The sequence below is a fragment of the Erpetoichthys calabaricus genome, chromosome 12 (assembly GCF_900747795.2).
Source record: "Erpetoichthys calabaricus chromosome 12, fErpCal1.3, whole genome shotgun sequence".
NCBI lineage: Eukaryota > Metazoa > Chordata > Cladistia > Polypteriformes > Polypteridae > Erpetoichthys > Erpetoichthys calabaricus.
The window spans coordinates 81,885,801-81,907,040 of NC_041405.2; the positions used below are offsets into that span (position 1 = coordinate 81,885,801).

Below are 21,240 nucleotides of genomic sequence, written 5' to 3' on the forward strand. Positions count from 1 at the left end.
TTGTCTCTCATAGTTGTGGTATACCTATGATGAAAATTACAGGCCTCTCTCATCTTTTTAAGTGGGAGAACTTGCACAATTGGTGGCTGACGAAATACTTTTTTGCCCCACTGTATGTTTACAAGCTTTAAGTATTACTCCTTTGGCCATGCTCTCCTTCTCAGGGGTGGGGTTTGATTTGTTTTCAGTCCTATTTTTTGTAAAAATTGATCTATTTGTACGGAATGATTACAATAAAATTAATATATTAAAACAATAACATTATATATATACATTGATTTTCTAAAAAGGTATAGATGAAATAGGTTTCTGGAGTAAATTCAAAGCATCAAGCATGTATACAATTGAAATTTTTGTTACATAACTAGCACTGCTCTTCGTATACATAGCATAACTTTATGATAAACCCATTTATGCAGGTGAACTTGATCAATATACTAACATGGTAAGCAGTCTGGTATAGTCCAAAAATAAAATCTAACTGCATAATTAAAATCAACCCACCACCCAAGAGACATGTAATTTACCATGGGAGTTGGGCTCTGGCAAATTTTCACGAGCCACAAGGTGCATCACAGTGGTTCTCCTTGGTGGTAATTTCAAAGCTGAAATTAAAAACAAATACCAGATTTGCCATATACCCACAGATAAAAGTAGAAATCCTCATTTTTCCAGCCACTATTAAATTCTCTTTACATAATGATGCAATAAAAGATGCAAGTCAAGAACTCCAGAAAAAGAACAAATTCAAGCTGAAGTATACTTCTTGTATACAGTATTTGAGTTCATATAACATAATCAGTATATTAACTATAATGTAACTATTAAAAAAATACACATTTTTGCATCAATAAAATTGCAATTTGAGGTAACCACTTGACACAAAAGGCAAATTAAGTAAACCCTTATGCACCTACCTTTCAGACGTAGCAAAACCACAGTTGTCGAAAAAAGAAGTGTACCTTTTAATATGCACAGTTTAAAGCTAAACAGTAGCAACATTGCACAGGAGAGTAAAATTAACCCATTAACCACATAATGGCTTGACAATTTTGTTGGTTTCAGTGATGACTTCAATTGTGCCTCCAACTCTGGTCCTGCAGGTTTGCATTCCAACCCTTTTCTTAATTGGTGGCCAGTTTGTTAACTTGTTTTCCTTTCATTTTAATTGATTTGTATTTGTGAGATTTGTTCCTTTGAATTTCTTCACTGTTCCTCTGAATTGTTTCATTTCTTTCCTTAAATGGCACCCAAACAGAAATGAAATGTGGAGTGAGCCAACAGAAGACCACCTAAGTCAGAGCCTCAGACTCCAACCAATTGCTTAATTAGGCACCAATTCTTGTTGTTAATTAAACCCGCTCTTTAATTCCATGTCTTGTTACTACTCTCATTGTGCAATACCATACATTTCCAAAAATTATTGATTTTCTCTTTTCTAAGAGCAGTGTTAAAATGTTTTGGGGACCTAAGCAGATCAACATCCCAGGGACCTTGATCTTTCTTTTTTTTCAGCTATTGTATTACGGACACAGCTTGCTGTTTATGTTTTGGCTCATTTTGCATTGCACTGTTTGACTGCTAATTAAGAAAAAAGAAACAATGAAGGGGTCGGAGTCTTCAAGAGCATTTCAAGTAAAATAAATTCAAAAGAAGTTAATTAGCAGCAAAAACATGTTGTCACTAATTACCATGCAGCTACTGTGGCCCTCCAGGACCAGAGTTAGGGAACCCTGGTATCAGCTATTATGATCCAAAGTACAGCAGTAAACCTTGAATAATGCTTGAGACAGAATTCTGCTGCCATATAGTGGTTAAAATATCATATTGCAGAAAAAATTATTAATATTTCTATGCGTTTTGCCATTCTATGGTAATTCATTAATATTCATAAGTAGGGTAACGCCCATACTGATCAGTATATCCAAACCACCAGGATATGCCTTGTGAATTCAGTCGCATGACGGCACACCATGGTATAAGTTGGTGCATGGCAAAAAAGCGAAATGACTGCAATTAAATGGAAGGGCATGACAGACGTTAGCCTCTTAAGCACTTCATAATGCATCAACTGTTAATGTTAGTGTTGGGGGAATATGGAAATCACAGGAATACGTGTTGCACTGACTATGTGGATAAGGCACGGATATTTTACGCTATCATGTGCAAGATACAGAAAAATTTAACAGCAGTGCGCAAAGAAACATGCTTCTACTGTCCCAACTGCATCATCCAGCTGTGCAATGGTGACCACTGTTGAAATCTGCCTCAGTACAGTACTGTACACTAAACATACAGTGCATACAGAAAGTATTCACAGTGCATCACTTTTTCCACATTTTGTTATGTTACAGCCATATTCCAAAATGGATTAATTTTTTTCCCCTCAGAATTCTACAAACACCCCATAATGACAACGTGAAAAAAGTTTACTTGAGGTTTTTGCAAATTTATTAAAAATAAAAAAATTGAGAAAGCACATGTACATAACATAAGTATTCACAGGCTTTGCTCAATACTTTGTCGATGCACCTTTGGCAGCAATTACAGCCTCAAGTCTTTTTGAATATGATGCCACAAGCTTGGCACACCTATCCTTGGCCAGTTTCACCCATTCCTCTTTGCAGCACCTCTCAAGCTCCATCAGGTTGGATGGGAAGCATCGGTGCACAGCCATTTTAAGATCTCTCCAGAGATATTCAATCGGATTCAAGTCTGGGCTTTGGCTGGGCCACTCAAGGACATTCACAGAGTTGTCCTGAAGCCACTCCTTTGATATCTTGGCTGTGTGCTTAGGGTCGTTGTCCTGCTGAAAGATGAACCGTCACCCCAGTCTGAGGTCAAGAGTGCTCTGGAGCAGGTTTTCATCCAGGATGTCTCTGTACATTGCTGCAGTCATCTTTCCCTTTAACCTGACTAGTCTCCCAGTCCCTGCCGCTGAAAAACATCCCCACAGCATGATGCTGCCACCACCATGCTTCACTGTAGGGATGGTATTGGCCTGGTGATGAGCGGTGCCTGGTTTCCTCCAAACGTGACGCCTGGTATTCACACCAAAGAGTTCAATCTTTGTCTCATCAGACCAGAGAATTTTCTTTCTCATGGTCGGAGAGTTCTTCAGGTGCCTTTTGGCAAACTCCAGGCGGGCCGCCATGTGCCTTTTACTAAGGAGTGGCTTCCGTCTGGCCACTCTACCATACAGGCCTGATTGGTGGATTGCTGCAGAGATGGTTGTCCTTCCGGAAGGTTCTCCTCTCTCCACAGAGGACCTCTGACAGAGTGACCATCGGGTTCTTGGTCACCTCCCTGACTAAGGCCCTTCTCCCCCGATCGCTCAGTTTAGATGGCCGGCCAGCTCTAGGAAGAGTCCTGGTGTATTTTGAACTTCTTCCACTTACGGATGATGGAGGCCACTGTGCTCATTGGAACCTTCAAAGCAGCAGAAATTTTTCTGTAACCTTCCCCAGATTTGTGCCTCGAGAAAATTCTGTCTCGGAGGTCTACAGACAATTCCTTTGACTTCATGCTTGGTTTGTGCTCTGACATGAACTGTCAACTGTGGGACCTTATATAGACAAATCATGTCCAGTCAACTGAATTTACCACAGGTGGACTCCAATTAAGCTGCAGAAACATCTCAAGGATGATCAGGGGAAACGGGATGCACCTGAGCTCAATTTTGAGCTTCATGGCAAAGGCTGTGAATACTTATGTACATGTGCTTTCTCGATTTTTTTTATTTTTAATAAATTTGCAAAAACCTCAAGTAAACTTTTTTCACATTGTCATTATGGGGTGTTGTGTGTAGAATTCGGAGGAAAAAATGAATTTAATCCATTTTGGAATAAGGCTGTAACATAACAAAATGTGGAAAAAGTGATGCGCTGTGAATACTTTCCGGATACAATGTACATTGCCTGCTGTATTTAAGTTGATGATTTGGTATTTACTGTACATATTTCTGTTACAGAACATTGTCTTGTTGAAAAAAAAAAAAAAAAAGTTTTTGGTTTGTTTTTCTAGGGTTAAAACACTAAGGAGGTTGAAAGTGGAATGCTCATCATATTGCATACTCTTCATTTAAATAAACAAAAAAAAACAATACCTACTTAACAAAATTAAAGCGATACAAAAATATCTGTAAAAGATTTGATAATTTGATCATTCACGTTCATTGGGATTCATAAAGGGGAACTTTGCTTACCCACAGTTTTATGCAACAGAATTTTTTTGTGCATATGCACATTTCTACTTTTGTCTATATGCTATGTTTTAGTGTGAATTCTATGCAAGGCATTGTACATGAGGCCCTAGATCTTTACAGTAAAAGCACTCAGTGATAAAGAAAATTAACTTCAACCAAAAATAACTCTAAAAAACAAACATTCATACAAGCTTGAAGCAGGACTTTAGGATTTTATCCTTTAAAATAGAGATATTCACCCCTTTATTAAAATCTGTGGCAATCACCCTAAAATGCTTTTTTTTTTTTTTTTTTTTTAATATTACTGAAAGGCACCAACATCTCATCAGTTTACTTTGCTATTAAAAGTGTACTCTATAGGTCCAATACATTTTTAATTTAGACTATTTTAACATATTTCTATGCAGTTGAGATGAAGCAGTCAAAAACATGGAGCGCTTCAGTCATCCTGCTTTTGCATACTTTTAAATGTAATTTAAACACAAACAAACACTTATCGTTAAACATAGTGTCTACCTTGTAATGTCCATTACATCTTTTGTACATTGCTATAACAGACTTCTGTCACATACAACTGCTGTATAATATCACACCAAAAGGGTGAGACTTGGGAACATAAAAATTACATATGGAATACCGCTTAATCGTTCTTATATGAAGTTGGCCAAAGAGACTAAAGACAAAGATGGGATATTTAACCAATTCATTATGAGACTTGACTCAGATGTGACGTTATGACTACATTTAATGGTTAGCCGAGAACAGATCAGTACAGGCAAAAAGTGCCAGTTGGATTGAACCATGAGAAAATTACCATTTCCAATCCTAAATTGTCATAAATAAATTTGGAGATTATATGCCACATCAGTACTCCTTTTGGCCTTAAACAGATTACCGAGAGTAATCACTGATTAACTGATTTAAGGAAATGGTAAGTATTCAATTCCTGAATTTCTGTTTTCAAAGCTAACCACATCATATAGGCTGATCTCCAAACTGAACTACGCTTAGCCAACTTCAAATATTCAGGAAAATCTGTGCAGCTGTTTAGCCAGTTTTTGAGTGATGTGGAAAAAAACTATACATAATTTAAATTAAACTAGCTGTGTTACCTGTTTTTGCCTGGGAAGTATCTTTATATAATATATATACAAACAGGGGCTAATATTAGTTCACCGGAGCTCCTCACCCTTGACTACGCTAAACACAATTGCCCGTGAGTAACATTTGTGCTCCAGATCCATTCTTGCTTTTCCTAGTGATTAACCTAGGCTTTTGCTGATAACCACTGGAATACAATTTCACAGGAAACTGCATTATTTTGAATTCAAACAGGTAATTAGTAGATATTTGGGGTAATATAATTACATCCCATAGCACACACTGAAAAAACAGCAGCTTCAATCAGATTTGATCTATAAACTTGTACCATCACAAAAATTTGGAAAATTTAGATTAAAAGCAATATACACTAAAGTGTGGTTTACGTTAATTTATTACATACAGTATGGACTTCTACAGGCCGCACACTTACATGGGACGTGTAATAAATGTAAAATTTTACGCACTGTACAGAAAAGAAAATACTATGGTGATCTGTGTACAATGCTCCAGTACTTGAAGTGGAACCAAATTACTGGTTGTACCATGTTTCGATGGCATCTTAATTAGTCAAAGCATTAGGGATTTGGGGGGATTTTGTTTTTTCTACTGGGTTGGGAAGGGGAGGATTGGAGTTATCCCAAAATACTGATCTATTAAAATGTCCTCTCTTAAATGCCTACTGCAGGCAGAATGCAAAAAGTTAATTGAATGTTGCCTCACAATATTCATGCCTCACACAGATGTCATGCAACCAGCACTGTATATTCACCAGTCCTGAAGTAAACAATATTGGTATTAAGAGGACTCTTGACCAATGTATTACTATTTTCAATTCCTGCACATATTTAACAATGTTTTAGCCAAAAAATGCATGCATCTTACATGTTTTGAGCAGACAACTGGATAGATGGCTTTATATTGTTTGCTGTTGTCCAGCATTGGTCACTATAACTTCCCATTATATCCGAAACATTACTTCCCATTTGCCATGAAAACATGAGTATGAATTTTTCTCAGCCATCACTACAAACTACATGGGGTAATATATTACAAGTCATTTTTGGGTAGAGTATTCCTTAAAGGTTTTTGGAATAAACAGGTATGCCAGATTGTGCAGAGTAATATGGTTAAATATGCCCCATTCAACTAATAAAAATGGGGCGGCACGGTGGCGCAGTGGTAGCACGGCTGCCTCGCAGTTAGGAGACCCGGGTTCGCTTTCTGGGTCCTCCCTGCGTGGAGTTTGCATGTTCTCCCCGTGTCTGTGTGGGTTTCCTCTGGGCGCTCCGGTTTCCTCCCACAGTCTAAAGACATGCAGGTTAGGTGGATTGGCGATTCTAAATTTGCCCTAGTGTGTGCTTGGTGTGTTTGTGTGTGTCCTGCGATGGGTTGGCACCCTGCCCGGGATTGATTCCTGCCTTGTCACCTGTGTTGGCTGGGATTGGCTCCAGCAGACCCCCCCGTGACCCTGTGTTTGGATTCAGCGGGTTGGAAAATGGATGGATGGAACTAATAAAAATGCAGTTGAATTAACCAATTAACTAACTACACATTAATTTATAGTTTTATTGACAATAGTCTATGAAATTCTTCAACTTGGGGAAAAATGTTCTGTACATGTACATGCTTTAAAGTTGCTATTTCTTCATAACATAACATTCTTACGCCTTCCTAACTAAATTCAGAGTTGAAAGAGAGTAGTTTGTAAATAAGTTATTAAAATTAAGAAAACTATACATTTGAACAGTATATTAAGAGTGATCTGATCATGTTGCAGTCTTAGTGAGCAATGCCATAGCACTCCCTACCCTCCGGTAGGCTATTAAGCAGAAACTTTCATTTTACACCAGACACTAATCACAAATTTCTTGGGTTGCTACCAATATGCAGTATAAAATCTGTATTTAAGAAAATATTTTATGAAGATAACAGCCAAGTCCGGCAACAAAAACAAAACGCCACCAGACATTCACCATTTCAAGAATCAATAAGGAGATCATTATCACATACAGTAGCTGGGAAAGATGAACACCCACTTAAGAACAGCCTTCCTTAAAACTCCAAGCATAAACAAAAATTTGTATGTGAAGGGACAACCTGGAGCTTTACCATTAACAAAGGGAGCCACATACACCTCAAAAAAGGTAAACAAGCAAATTATGCTTTTTTTCAGATATGGAATCTCAAAACACAGGACTGCATCAAGTCTAACACAATAACAGAAAGCAGACTTGCAGGTACTGATCCCTCATACAGAATCTGATAGCTTCAAGCCAAGGCAAAGCACAATAAGACAAAGAAATATTTTGAGGTCGCAAATGGCTAGTAAAGAAAAAAAAGTTTGCCTTTGAACATTTTTTTTTTTTTTTGTTGTAAATTATCTGTTGTCATCTCCCTCGGTCACATTTGGAGTCGCCAAATGATTATGCATAACTTCATTTATAATCTAAAACAGTCTCTTAAACCAGGTCATGATTAACAGTTGTATTTAAAGGGAATGTGTCACATATGGTTTGCTGCTCCGCCATGATGTCAGCAGCAATTCTCCAAGGAGGACCAACCCACAGACCCAACCCCCCCCCACCCCTCCAGCTGCGACGGTCAAAATGGACAGGTATCAGTGAGGCTAAGAAGGGCAAGACTGCGTTGCAAGGAGAGGAAAAAAATTTTTTAAAAAACCCTGATCTAAAGGTAAAAAAAAAATAAATAAAATGCTTAAGTAAACACAGAACCTTTCCCAAATACCTCCTAAAATGCAATAAACCATTCTACAGTCTTCCTATGTTAAACTGCTTGCTTAGAATTTGCTGCTATTAATTAAAACGCATTTGGCACTTGGCTTCAGCTACATTCTCTTATTCCTTTATAATGACTCTTAAAATGGTAGTTTATAAAGCATGTGAAAATTACAGACCAGTACAGTAAAATCTGTTAAATATTTGTATTTATAATATTACCTTAAATTAACTGTGGAAAACCAAAAGTAATTTAATATATGCTTATATTAAAAGGACTTTCTTTTACTATTCAGAAAGAACAGAAATCCAGTGGAGAACAGAAGTGCTGTGTCATTACAGTATGACAATTTGTATCCACCAACATACCTCCCAATGTGACATTGCCATGCAGGAAGCGACCTTGGTAAATCAGCCGCAGGATGTTGGGGCTGCTCACCTGTTCATCTTCCCAGTCTACAACATGAAACAAATACGTATCAGCAGATAAAACTTAACAGATTTCATCTCCTCCAGTCTCAATGAATCACATTAGGTAAATGGTTTATTAAAGATATTTTAAACCTACAATTGTTTACGCAAAAATATTTTTGATTCTGTTTTCAGAGCAAGCTCAAAATTTAAACCCCACTCCGCAGACCAAGTTCTGGCATACAAAATTCTGAAAAACCAAAAACAAAAAACTTACCCACTGGCCAATTCTCATACACATGTTTGGCAATATCTGCAGCAGAATCATTGGATGAGAATGTAAATTCGTCAGTTTTCCCACTGACTAAGATTAAGCGAAGTCTCACCTGCTGGGAGAGTAAAGGGAAAGAAAAAAAAATGTGTTAAGTGTTCCATCTTCAATTTAAAAAGTTCAATCTTGCTTTGTGCATTACTCCAATTTACTTGAAGTACTTACTAAGCAAGATTTTAGCACAAAATTCATTCATTTTACAAATTTCAGCATGGATGACTTGTGGATTACACAAAACAAATATTGTTTTCCTGGAAATAAATAATATGAATAATGTTGCATCAGTGCCACAATGTTTTCTAAAATGTACTATACAGGGCATAAAATGAGTTATTCCAATCATCATGTATAACTATATCTGTTTTTTTTTGTCAGTGCGGCTTTGACATCATGGACCATAAGGCGCATACTAATCCAGCATGAGCAGGAACACTCAATAAAACTGAATAAAAATTCAAATGATGGTGAGATACGAAGAAGGAAGATTCACCAGTGTTTGTGTGTCAGCTTTTATCACTCCAGATCAGAGAATTTCCAGTTCCATTGTCTCAAAACACCACTCACATGTACAGATATTCCCAGTTTCAGATAAAAAGTAAACGGATCTGATCTGGGGCGGGTTTGTTGTATCGTGATCGTGACAGAGAATAAAAGTGAAAAAAGTACAAGTACTATAAATTTACAACGGCTGTTACAGACAAATTGAATTTATGTTTTATTGTATAATATTAACAATAAGAGCAGCTCACAACTGAAAACTGTAAATTTGCAGAGGAACTGGTTTCGAACTCACGACCTCTGGATTGTAAATTGGCAGTTGTAACCACAGGACCACGGAAGCTGTTGTATTGTACTTGCACCTTTTGTGAAAGTGTTTGATATTTGGCCATCAGCCTTCACACATTATACAGTTCATGTCTACATTTTGTTATTTATTACTAAAACATAAAAAAAACGTTTCTGTTTTAACAATGTGTTTACATAGATTGTTGTAGACACAAAACACACATCAAATTATTTCCACTTACAATTCTGGGTAGCTCACTCCCAGATAATCAATCAAGGCAGGAACTGGGAGGACTTCTTGCCTGTTCTAAGGCGGTGGGGGGGATGGTATAAGAGGCTGCTTGCTGCTTGGGCTTAACATCTTTTTGTCTTCTAAATGTGTTGATAACGGAGAGGTGCGAAGGGATCGAAGGTGGGCTGGAATTACGAGTTTTTTCGTTGGCTCTGGTAATTCTAGTGTTAATGGCCCTGTGTAGTTATATTTGAAAAGTAAGAAAAATCACGGTTCACATTTCACTCCAGGATTGATCAAAAGAAAACTGTTACATTTAATTCCTTGTCCCATTCTATATTCTACAATGTGGATCTTCTTAGCTGAACACTGCAAACAAATGGGACAGGAACAAAGCAATCTCACATGTACTTAATACATATAATATATTCAATAAACTTGAACAAACAATTGAGAATGATATACAAAGTAATCAAACACTGTTTGCTCTGTATCATTTATAAAAGACTATTTTGTAACATTGAGTGGTTTTAGATTACAAAAATGGAAATAGCTTTATAAAAGGCAAGAAGTGTTGACCTATTTTCAGGCTGCTTCAAAACATTTACATTCCTGTATACTCACCACTTCTCTCCTGTTAGCTCACAGTTAAATAAAAAGTATATTTACCCTCTGGAATACAAATGGAATTTATTACAACCTACCTATAGAAGGGGCCTGAGCTGCCTTTAAAGCTTGCATATTGTAATCTGTTCAGGTAGCCAATAAAATGTGTCATTTTGCTTGACTTCTCATTGCATCTATAATGGCTAAAATGGTACAACACCCTAGCACTACAGATGGAATGTAGGAAAGATAAACCCTCCCCATACATCCAATATAAGCAAAACAACATTTTCACCAGTATAAAATCTGTCGCTGCTACTAAAAAAGCAAACCAAAGAGGACTTGGCAAAAAAAAGAAAGCAGCAGTGGCTATCTATGGGGATCCTCACTGGAATGCCCTCTCTTAAGATGTTTAAAGTACAGTAAAGTTTAAAGAGCTCAATTTTAAGTTTTTAAGAGGGCTAACATAATGCTTGAAGGGTTAGGGTTAATTTCACCGATGCCCAGATAACAGGAAAATACAGTGGGGCTTCTGAAAGAGTTTAAAGAAAAAACAGCAATGTCTGCGGTTTGCAAAACTATAACATTATATGCACAACAAATCACCCCAAAAGTAACAATTGCTACTTTATTGAAATGCCATCTTTAAGGCATTAAAGTGTTATCAGTTATCACTGTCCTTAACTTGACCTGAGGTGTTATCACCTACACTTGTAAAGCCCAACTCATTGTGTGTAAATAAAGCAGTTGCCAGGTAAAGCTCACCATACAGTTACACTGTACTTGTACACAGAAACCAGTAACATAACTTTTCCTAAGCTGTTGACCTAGGCTTAACTCATTTCTGAAACCAAATAAACCCAGCAGTGCTCAAGCACCTAAGCCATTAAATCAAAGTAATATTTTACGTTAATACCAACCTTATATTGTTCCTTACAGTACTAGGGTGTTGTACCGTGTTAGCCATTATGAATGTAGTGAGAAGTCAAGCAAAATGACACCTTTTATTGGCTAACTAAAAACATTACAATATGCAAGCTTTCAAGGCAACTCAGGCCTGTGGTGCCCGGCAGGCATCCATGCCGTGCCGGGACGCCCAGGAGTAGTGGAGGAGGGCTTGTGCCTCCTCCAGGACACGAGGGGGCGTCCTCCCTGGTGGCTTTGGGGACCACAGGTACGGAGCTTGGAAGCTCAACCCTGTAGGGGCCCGTGGTCACCGCCAGGGGGCGCCCCAGTGCCTTGGGAGTGTTGGCCCTCAGTACTTCCGCCACACCGGGAAGTACTGGGGGGAAGAGACTTAAGGACACCCGGTGGACTTCCGGCTTCACCATGGGAGCTTCCGCCACACAGGGGTGTGGCTACGGAGACCCCGAGGATGCACCTGGAGCCCATCCGGGTGTCCTTAAGTCTCTTCCCCCCCAGTACTTCCTGGTGTGGCGGAAGTACTGACGGTGAACACTCCCAAGGCATTGAGGCGCCCCCTGGTCCCCAAAGCCAACAGGGAGGACGCCCCCTCGTGTCCTGGACGAGGCACAAGCCCTCCTCCACTCCTCCTGGGCGTCCCGGCAGGGCATGGATGGCCGCCGGGCACCACAGGCCCCTTCTTCTGGAAAGATGTATTGTTCCTTACACTAACCCAACAACTTACGGGTGTACTGTTTGCTCTAGGATTAAGGATATCCTAGAAAATGTGACCAGGCAATTGTCTAGATCAAGAGCCAGTACATTTCCTAGAACAGACATGCCCTACAACAAACTTATATTGCAGTAATGTTAAATTTAGTGAGCAAACATGACATGTACAGCTCTGTTACTACTGGAAAAGCTTTCGGAAAAAAGTCTTTTTTAAGATAATACTTGTCCAAGGTTAAATATTGCAAAAATAATTGAGCACTAGGCAAATTCCAAAGTAGTCTTTGTTAATTTGATTACTTATAGAAACAAACAAGGAAAAATTCCTCAGCAATTTGATACCAATGAAATCCATTGTGAAGCATTATATTAAAAAAAAAAAAAAAAAGAAAAGAAAAAATCCAGCGTGACAACACTTTTACTGAGGGACCGAGCTGGAAAAGATGTGCAGCAGGTTAGGGTAATAAAGGATAAAGATGGAAACGTACTCACAAGTGAGGAGAGTGTGTTGAGCAGATGGAAAGAGTACTTTGAGAGGCTGATGAATGAAGAGAACGAGAGAGAGAAGAGGTTGGATGATGTGGAGATAGTGAATCAGGAAGTGCAACCGATTAGCAAGGAGAAAGTAAAGGACAGCTATGAAGAGGATGAAAAATGGAAAGGCCGTTGGTCCAGATGACATACCTGTGGAAGAATGGAGGTGTTTAGGAGAGATGGCAGTGAAGTTTTTAACCAGATTGTTTAATGGAATCTTGGAAAGTGAGAGAATGCCTGGGGAGTAGAGAAGGAGTCCTGAGGAGTAGAGAAGGAGTGTACTGGTACCAATATTTAAAAATAAATGGGGATGTGCAGGACTGTAGTAACTACAGGGGAATAAAATTGATGAGCCACAGCATGAAGTTATGGGAAAGAGTACTGGAAGCTAGGTTAAGAAGTGAGGTGAGGATTACTGAGCAGCAGTATGGTTTCATGCCAAGAAAGAGCACCACAGATGTGATGTTTGCTCTGAGGGTGTTGATGGAGAAGTATAGAGAAAGCCAGAAGGAGCTGCATTGCATCTTTGTGGACCTGGAGAAAGCATATGACAGGGTGCCTCGAGAGGAGTTGTGGTATTGTATGAGGAAGTAGGGGAAGGGCAGAGAAGTATGTAAGAGTTGTACAGGATATGTACGAGGGAAGTGTGACAGTGGTGCTGTCTGCAGTAGAAGTGACAGATGCATTCAAGGTGGAGGCGGAATTACATCAGGGATCGGCTCTCAGCCCTCTCTTATTTGCAATGGTGATGGACAGGTTGACAGACGAGATTAGACAGGAATCCCAGTGGACTATGATATTTGCTGATGACATTGTGATCAGTGGCGAGAGAAGGGAGCAGGTTGAAGAGACCCTGGAGAGGTGGAGATATGCTCTAGAGAGAAGAGGAATGAAGGTCAGTAGGAACAAGACAGAATACATGTGTGTAAATGAGAGGGAGGTCAGAGGAATGGTGAGGATGCAGGGAGTAGAGTTGGCGAAGTTGGACGAGTTTAAAAGTTTAAATACTTAGGATCAACAGTACAGAGTAATGGGGATTGTGGAAGAGAGGTTAAAAAAAGAGTGCAGGCAGAGTGGAATTGGTGGAGTGTCAGGAGTGATTTGTGACAGATGGATATCAGCAAGAGTGAAAGGGAAGGTCTACAGGACGGTAGTGAGACCAGCTATGTTATATGGGTTGGAGACGGTGGCACTGACCAGAAAGCAGGAGACAGATGGAGGTAGCAGAGTTAAAGATGCTAAGATTTGCATTGGGTGTGACAAGGATGGATAGGATTAGAAATGAGTACATTAGAGGGTCAGCTCAAGTTGGATGGTTGGGAGACAAAGTCAGAGAGGCGAGATTGCATTGGTTTGGACACGTGCAGAGGAGAGATGATGAGTATATTGGGAGAAGGATGCTAAGGATGGAGCTGCCAGGCAAGAGAAAAAGAGGAAGGCCTAAGTGAAGGTTTATGGATGTGGTGAGAGAGGACATGCAGGTGATGGGTGTAACAGAACAAGATGCAGAGGACAGAAAGGTATGGAAGAACATGATCCGCTGTGGCGACCCCTAACAAGAGCAGCCGAAAGAAGAAGAAAAGAAGACAGGCCTTTGCTGGTAGGCCGTGTATATTAGTTCACTGCAGTGACATTCTTGTTCAATTACTATCTGACTTACCAGCAGTGGCAAAACTTGTACAAACAATCAGAGAATCCTGAATTAGTAAAATGAAGTCAAGTTGTTGCAAAAAAAAAAAAAAAAAAGTCGACTTTAACCCTGAACATGCCCGTCTGTACATGAAAGCCAAATCAGCACCAACAAACATCTGTTCACGTTCCACAAGCTTTTTAAAACTCTGAAAGGCTTCCGCCCTTGGTCCCAGGCACAATGCTCTTGACTTCCGGGGGTTGGCTGGGGGTTGGGTGGGAGACTGTGTTCTCTTTGTGAATTTGCATAAGCAGTGATATGGAAGAATTCTTCAGAAAACTCAGACTAAAAGAATTTTTCCACAAGAAAGAAAACAATAACACACAGGAACCAACAACAAGCAGTTACAACAACCCCACCAATAAATCCACATGGACACCAGAAGCTGGCAGAAACTCTACCCTGGATAATTATATAGACTGCTTCCGACAGAGAGTGAAAACAGGAATCTTAAACAGGTAACAAAATCAGATAGAAAACATTACTAGGGATGAGCGGAGAGCCATACATTCACTAAGGGAAAATACAGAAATCATTATCAAACCAGCAGACAAAGGGGGTGCGCTTTAGTCATCATGAACACATCAGATTACATACAGAAGGCACAAAGATAATTGTCCAATACTATGCATTATTACAAACTGCAAGAAGACCCAACAGATCTCTACAAAAAGGAACTAAAAAAAATAGTAAGTAGCTTTCCTCTTGACATCAGGGATCATGTAAACAGTTTAATTTCTGAGAACCCCAAAATGGGTTACTTCTACATGCTTCCTAAAATCCAATAAAAGGTGTCATTTTGCTTGGCTTTTCTCTAAAATCCACAAAGAAGGGAACCCAGGAAGGCCTATAATCTCAGGAATTGGCTCCCTTACTGAAAATGTTTCAGGTTGGGTGGAGCACATCCTTAAACCCCTCACTCATAATACAACCAGCTACATCCAGGACACCACTGACTTCTTAAAAAAAAACTGTCTGCTTTAGGCCCCTTACCTGAGGGAACCTTACTGGCCACAATGGATGTTGAGGCACTTTACACTAACATCCCCCATGATGATGGCATATTGGCATGTGAAATGTACCTCAAACAACATGATTTACCCACAAAGTCAGTAATAGAAATGATAAAATTCACTCTGACACATAATCTATTCTCTTTTGGACAGGATTGCTACTTGCAACAAATGGGGACTACAATGGGATGTCGGTTTGCACCTCACTATGCAAATCTTTTTATGGCAAAATTGGAGGAAGATTTCATGTCAATGTGCATCGTAAAACCAATGTTGTATCTCCGTTACATAGATGACATCTTCATAATCTGGACTGCCAGTGAAAAGGAACTCCTCCATTTTCATAATGAATATAATTGTTTTCACCCCAACATAAAGCTGAAGCTGAATTACTCAAAAACAGAAGTCAGCTTCCTTGACACCACCGTTCAACTGAAAGACAACACCCTTGTAACTTCTATTTTTCACAAACCGACAGACGGACCTACCTGAAAAGTGATAGCTTCCACCCTAAGCATATAAGGCGCTCCATTATTTTCAACCAAGCAATACGGTACAATCGTATTTGCTCAGACCCGACAGACCGGGATCAACAACTGCAGGAGCTCAGACAAGATTTCATCAGACAAGGTTACACCCCCAAAACAGCAGACACTCAAATAAGAAGAGCTACTGCCATACCCAGAGACAACCTTCTGGAATATAAAAACAGACAACAAGGATCGCATTCCCCCTTGTTGTCACCTACAACCCACATCTTGAAACACTTCGAAAAATTATAAAAGAACTTCAGCCAATACTAAACAATGACCAAACACTGAAAAATGTATTTCCTGAACCTCCCCTCCTGGCATACAGACAACCACCAAACCTTCAACAATTAATTGTCCGAGGCTCCCTAAATGAACCAACAGAAAATGGCACATCTCCATGCCTACAGAAAAGATGCAAAACATGTGCCCACATCTATGATACAGACCGTATAGTTATACCACACTGCCGACTTGAACATCACATAAAGGGATCATTTTCCTGCAGATCATCTAATGTAGTCTACCTAATTTTCTGCATGAAATGTCCTGACACTGCACTCTATGTGGGAGAAACTGGACAAACACTCTGCCAGAGAATGAATTTACACAGGTTCCACATTAAACATGGCAACACAGATGTTCCTGTGGCGGCCCACTTCAACAGCAATGGACACTGTGAGAAGGACTTTAAAGTCACAGTGCTTATGGGCAACTTCAAAACACAGCAAGAGAAAAGAATGGGAAGTTAAACTCATGCTAAAATTTAATACTTTACAACATGGATTGAATAAAGACAAGAGTTTTATGGCCAGATATGAGGATTGTTTACATCTCTCAGAATGACAGACAACCTGTCTACAGACCCACATTGTTTTGAAAAAACTCATTACAAACTTCAAAAGACTTTGTTGGACAGTTATCTTATCCAGAGATCTTGACAATACATTGTTCTTTTCTCTCGTTAAATTAACCCTAACCTGAATGAATATTAATTTTTTGCATTTAAAATTTCTCATTTAAATATTTACCAATGTTGTTTCTTGTCCTAGAGTGTGTATATAAACATAGGAAACTTCAGTTTCTGTATTACATCTTGCCTGAAGAAGGGGCCTGAGTTGCCTCGAAAGCCTGCATATTGTAATCTTTTTAGTTAGCCAATAAAAGGTGTCATTTTGCTTGGCTTTTCTCTACATAACAATAATAAAAAGAACAAAGATTAAAACTGAAGATCTGTACATTTTCTAGGGGCATTCTGTGTGAAAGAAGCTGATGCATTCAGGAAGCTACTAACAGGCTGGCCTTCTATTTCACATAACATTTTACAAAAGTGAGCTGCCACTCTTACAGAAGCAACACAAATAAAGTGCAAGTTTTAGAAAAACTGATTGCTACCACTTTTTTTTCTTTTTAATATAAACAAAGCCTCATGGAATTCCTGTCCTGTTTCAAAGTCTTTGTTCCATTTGTATATTGTCCCTCTTAAAATTATATATAAAGCTATAAGATAAATTGTAAATGAAAGTGTCGTTAACATTCACAGATTTGTGCATCATGTGATAACTGCACATACCCACACCATTTTTCACATGGGATCAACTAACCCCAGGCCACTTTTCATGCAATCAGCACACGCCCAAATCAGGTGTGACACAACCTAGACTGAAAGACTAATGTAAAAGGAGCCCAAATAACAGCACCAGGATGCTTCTTAACAAACGGATCTTCCACCACAACATCTTCAAAATATACTTCAGGAAATATTCACATTTATTTTCTAGCTGTAATAAGGTTATTCCATTTAAACCCATAAAAAGAAATTTAGATAAAGAAATCCTGAACCACACATGACTTCATTGTGACAAATCTGATAGATGACACACAAATTTCAAAATAACTTACCAATTGATTTAAATAGTTACAGTATACCAGTTAAAAATCAGTTATCCTAGAATGCATATCTTTAGAACTTGAAAACATAGCAATAGAAAGGCCACAAAGAAATTCAGAAAATGTGTAAACTCCATGCAAATACATTTTTTTTTTTTTTTTTTTTTTTAACCAGTCAAAAAAAAAAAAAAAAAAAAAAGAGTTCAATAACTGTCAATTAGTCAAGATGTGGATGAACTGCCTACAAAAAGGTCCATTCACTGAAGAAGAATAAGAAAAAAAAACAAGCATCTTAAGAATGAAGCACATGCAAGCCACTGGTAATCAACAACTTTTATAGTTAAAGAAAGCAATTTGATATGTATAAGGTGCTACAAAATCTGAGCAATTTCTTTCACAATTTTGTAATAAAATTTAAATGTTTTATACTAATAAAAGACAATTTTGGTAAAATGTTGATGCTTTACAGCTTAAGAAACATGTCAGTGTCCACACATTAACAAAAATAAATAAAAAGCACCAAGAGTTAGGAACAAATTTGCTACATAACTTTGAGAAAGGATATAATTATCTCAGTATTGGATGCAAACACTGCAATATATGCAAGAAGTGCCATCAGTGTTCATAGATCATTGAGATGTCACAAATAGTCTTGGACATTAGCAAGCTTGCAATGCTGTACGTTTGATTAGACTACCCAAAGAAGTAATTTTCTTAAGTCTTCTGTTTTTATTAGGTCTGCTATATTTTACCATAAAAAAAAAAAAAAAAAAAAATGTTAAGGCCTTCAGGCTTATTTATTGCAAAATGCAGCAGAGTGTCCGGGGCCTTAAGGAATTTGCTTTACTAAATGTTTGTACATAAAAACGTAAATGAATGTTTTAGTTTTGCTGATTTTTGATCATCAGGCAATACACTGACAATGTATAAATGATATTAGTAAGGCATATTAGCTTTGTCTTCTTCTATGTGAAGGCTGTTTGTTTATTACAGTACACTTAGCAAACCTAAATGATAACCAACTGAGTACATTACTAAGTTTCAATAAACTGGACTGCTGCAAAAATTAAAATTTGAAATCAAATACAATATTTGCAATTTCTATCAAAGAAATGCAACGGTTACAGATGCTGCACAATTGACAGGGACAGCACACAGTTTTCACTCAGAACATGTAAAATTCTTTGATTTCTTTTAGCAAAGTTCTCAAATTAATGATTTGTTTTAGTTTCTCTCTAAAAGCATATAGTTCAGGATGAGTGACTACACACTGATCATGCGTAAGATTGACTGGGTTTAAAATGACAACAACTAATATGGGTAACAGTTAACAGCTGCATCTTAAGAAGAAATGTTCAACCCTCGGTATTTAGTACATCCTAGGATGTTGCTGGAAACCTAATACAGTGGGGACAACAGAGCGGAAGGATGTGATTGAACACTCAAATCTCACCAACCAGAAATTACCAGTATAACCAATGAAAGGGAAAAAGGCAAAGGACGCCCGGCGGACAATTTACAACTCACCGTATCCGAGTCGTGCTGCGAGGTCATACTGCTTCCCAGAGAAGATTACTGTCGCAACTTCTGATGCCTCTAGATGAAATGGTCAGTCACTCAGGTTCTCCCTAAAGCCCAGAAAGCTGTACTCCCGGCTAGCGCAGCAGGACCTCTGGGGCAGCGGCACACCATCGACAGGCACTCCACCACCCCGATTAGTGAAGATATCAGATAGGACAGGACCACGCTGTGCTTAAATCACACACTCGGATTCGAGTCGTACGAAGTTTCTGAAAAGACAGACATACCTTTATTTCTACCGTGGTGGTAACTTCCTTGTCAAAACTACGACTAACGTAACACCATCAGTTCCGCACAAAGATGGTAGGAAATCGTTTACTCAGTAAATTGTTTACCAGTAATCCTGCTCCGAACAGCATTCAGGGTGCTGGCGTTTTAAAAAGGAAGTATCTCAAATGAGAAAAGGGAAAATGTACGGTGCTTTATGATCGTTCCAGGGCAGCGCAAAATGCGCCCTACAACTTCCACGTTCTCACAGATAGACTGCTGACCAAACATTCGACATCGTTTCGCTTTCTTTTCGCTCTTAAACTACACAAACACAAACAGAATAGCTATTTAATGGCAGACCATTTTAAAGACGCAGGAAATCAGCTGGCCTTCTCACTCGGGAACCGAAAGTGCGCACAGCCTTCTGGGAATTGTTGTTCCACCACTCAACTGCATGGTCGGATTAGTTGCGTGCTGCCACCCACAGGACTGACTTATTGTCCTCCCAAGTGCAGTCAGATTCAGACAAATACAACAAACAGAAACGAAGTTTTGCCCGTTTTAACTTTGTTTAGATGTAACCGGGAGGATTACACTGCAACGATTTTCAAGAGGTTACTCATGGCAAGTAAGTAGTAACTTCCTCTCAACAATTTAAAATATTGTTGAAGTATGTACAAGCAAACTTTACATAAACGTCATAATCACATTTTTTTCCAATTTGTCTCATCAGTGCTACTCTAAGTGTTTGATTATCTCTCTTTCTCTCACTTACTCATACACACACACACACACACACACACTCTCCCTCTGCATTGGCTTTAATAGCCGGCTTCTCAGAATCCCTGCTGACAGTCCCTGACACCTTTATATTGTTTCTCTCCCAGTTTTGTGTGTCTCCCAGAATGTTCATGCCAAAAATTCCACTAATGCACCGTGCTACAGTTTTACAAATGTTCTTTTAAATTTCATTTTGAATGACCTTGTGCTGTTTTGATTAAGTCAGTAGTGTCAAACCTTAATTCTGTTTTTCCCAGCCCTGGCTTTTTGTCACATTGATCATAGGAAAAAAACGGAGATTTTCTATGTTTAATTCACGTGCCATTTGAGGAAACAATGCTTTTGTAGGTTAAGTCGAGGACTAATAAACAAGCATGTTCTATAATGAAATATTAGTAATACCAAAATAGCAAAGTCCAGTTTGTAATTAAACTCTAGTTAAAGTTCAGGAAAGTAAATTTTAAAAACTAATGGTGTTTTTGGGATGCAGGTGGGGGGCTTCTGTGGCTTTAGCCCCTGATCTCTGAGATTTCAGCCCTTCTTTATTGCATTCTGACATGCATGAATGATTAAGTGAAAACTCCATGTGGAAACCATTGCTCATCATCTTTGTGAAAATTCTGGAGGGGTACTCATCGAAAATTCCACAAGATCCCACCTCTACCACTTTTTCCATCTAAAACATATGTTAAGGCAGTATATGTGGAAGGCATTTTCAGTGGTAAGGGGGGGGGGGGGGTCAGGGGTCTTGGATTAATCCCCTAATATATCCATCCATCCATCCATTTTCCAACCCGCTGAATCCGAACACAGGGTCACGGGGGTCTGCCGGAGCCAATCCCAGCCAACACAGGGCACAAGGCAGGAAACAATCCTGGGCAGGGTGCCAACCCACCGCAGGACACACACAAACACACCCACACACCAAGCACACACTAGGGCCAATTTAGAATCGCCAATCCACCTAACCT

General features: G+C 38.9%; 1 protein-coding gene across 2 annotated transcripts in view; it reads right to left on the minus strand.

Moving 5' to 3' along the window:
* Positions 1-19,926, minus strand: part of ubl3b (ubiquitin-like 3b) — a 28,690-nt gene extending 8,764 nt beyond the window's left edge. The window contains exons 1-5 of one of the 2 annotated variants that reach the window (XM_028815735.2): positions 19,615-19,926; positions 19,226-19,488; positions 8,732-8,843; positions 8,413-8,499; positions 528-605 (exon numbers count right to left, since the gene is read on the minus strand). In XM_028815735.2, the coding sequence (XP_028671568.1) occupies positions 528-605; positions 8,413-8,499; positions 8,732-8,843; positions 19,226-19,252 (304 nt within the window). In that variant the 5' untranslated portion in view covers positions 19,253-19,488; positions 19,615-19,926. The remainder of the gene's footprint in view (positions 1-527; positions 606-8,412; positions 8,500-8,731; positions 8,844-19,225; positions 19,489-19,614) is intronic. The other variant, XM_028815737.2, reaches the window with a different exon arrangement.
* Between the last annotated feature and the right edge of the window lie 1,314 nt (positions 19,927-21,240).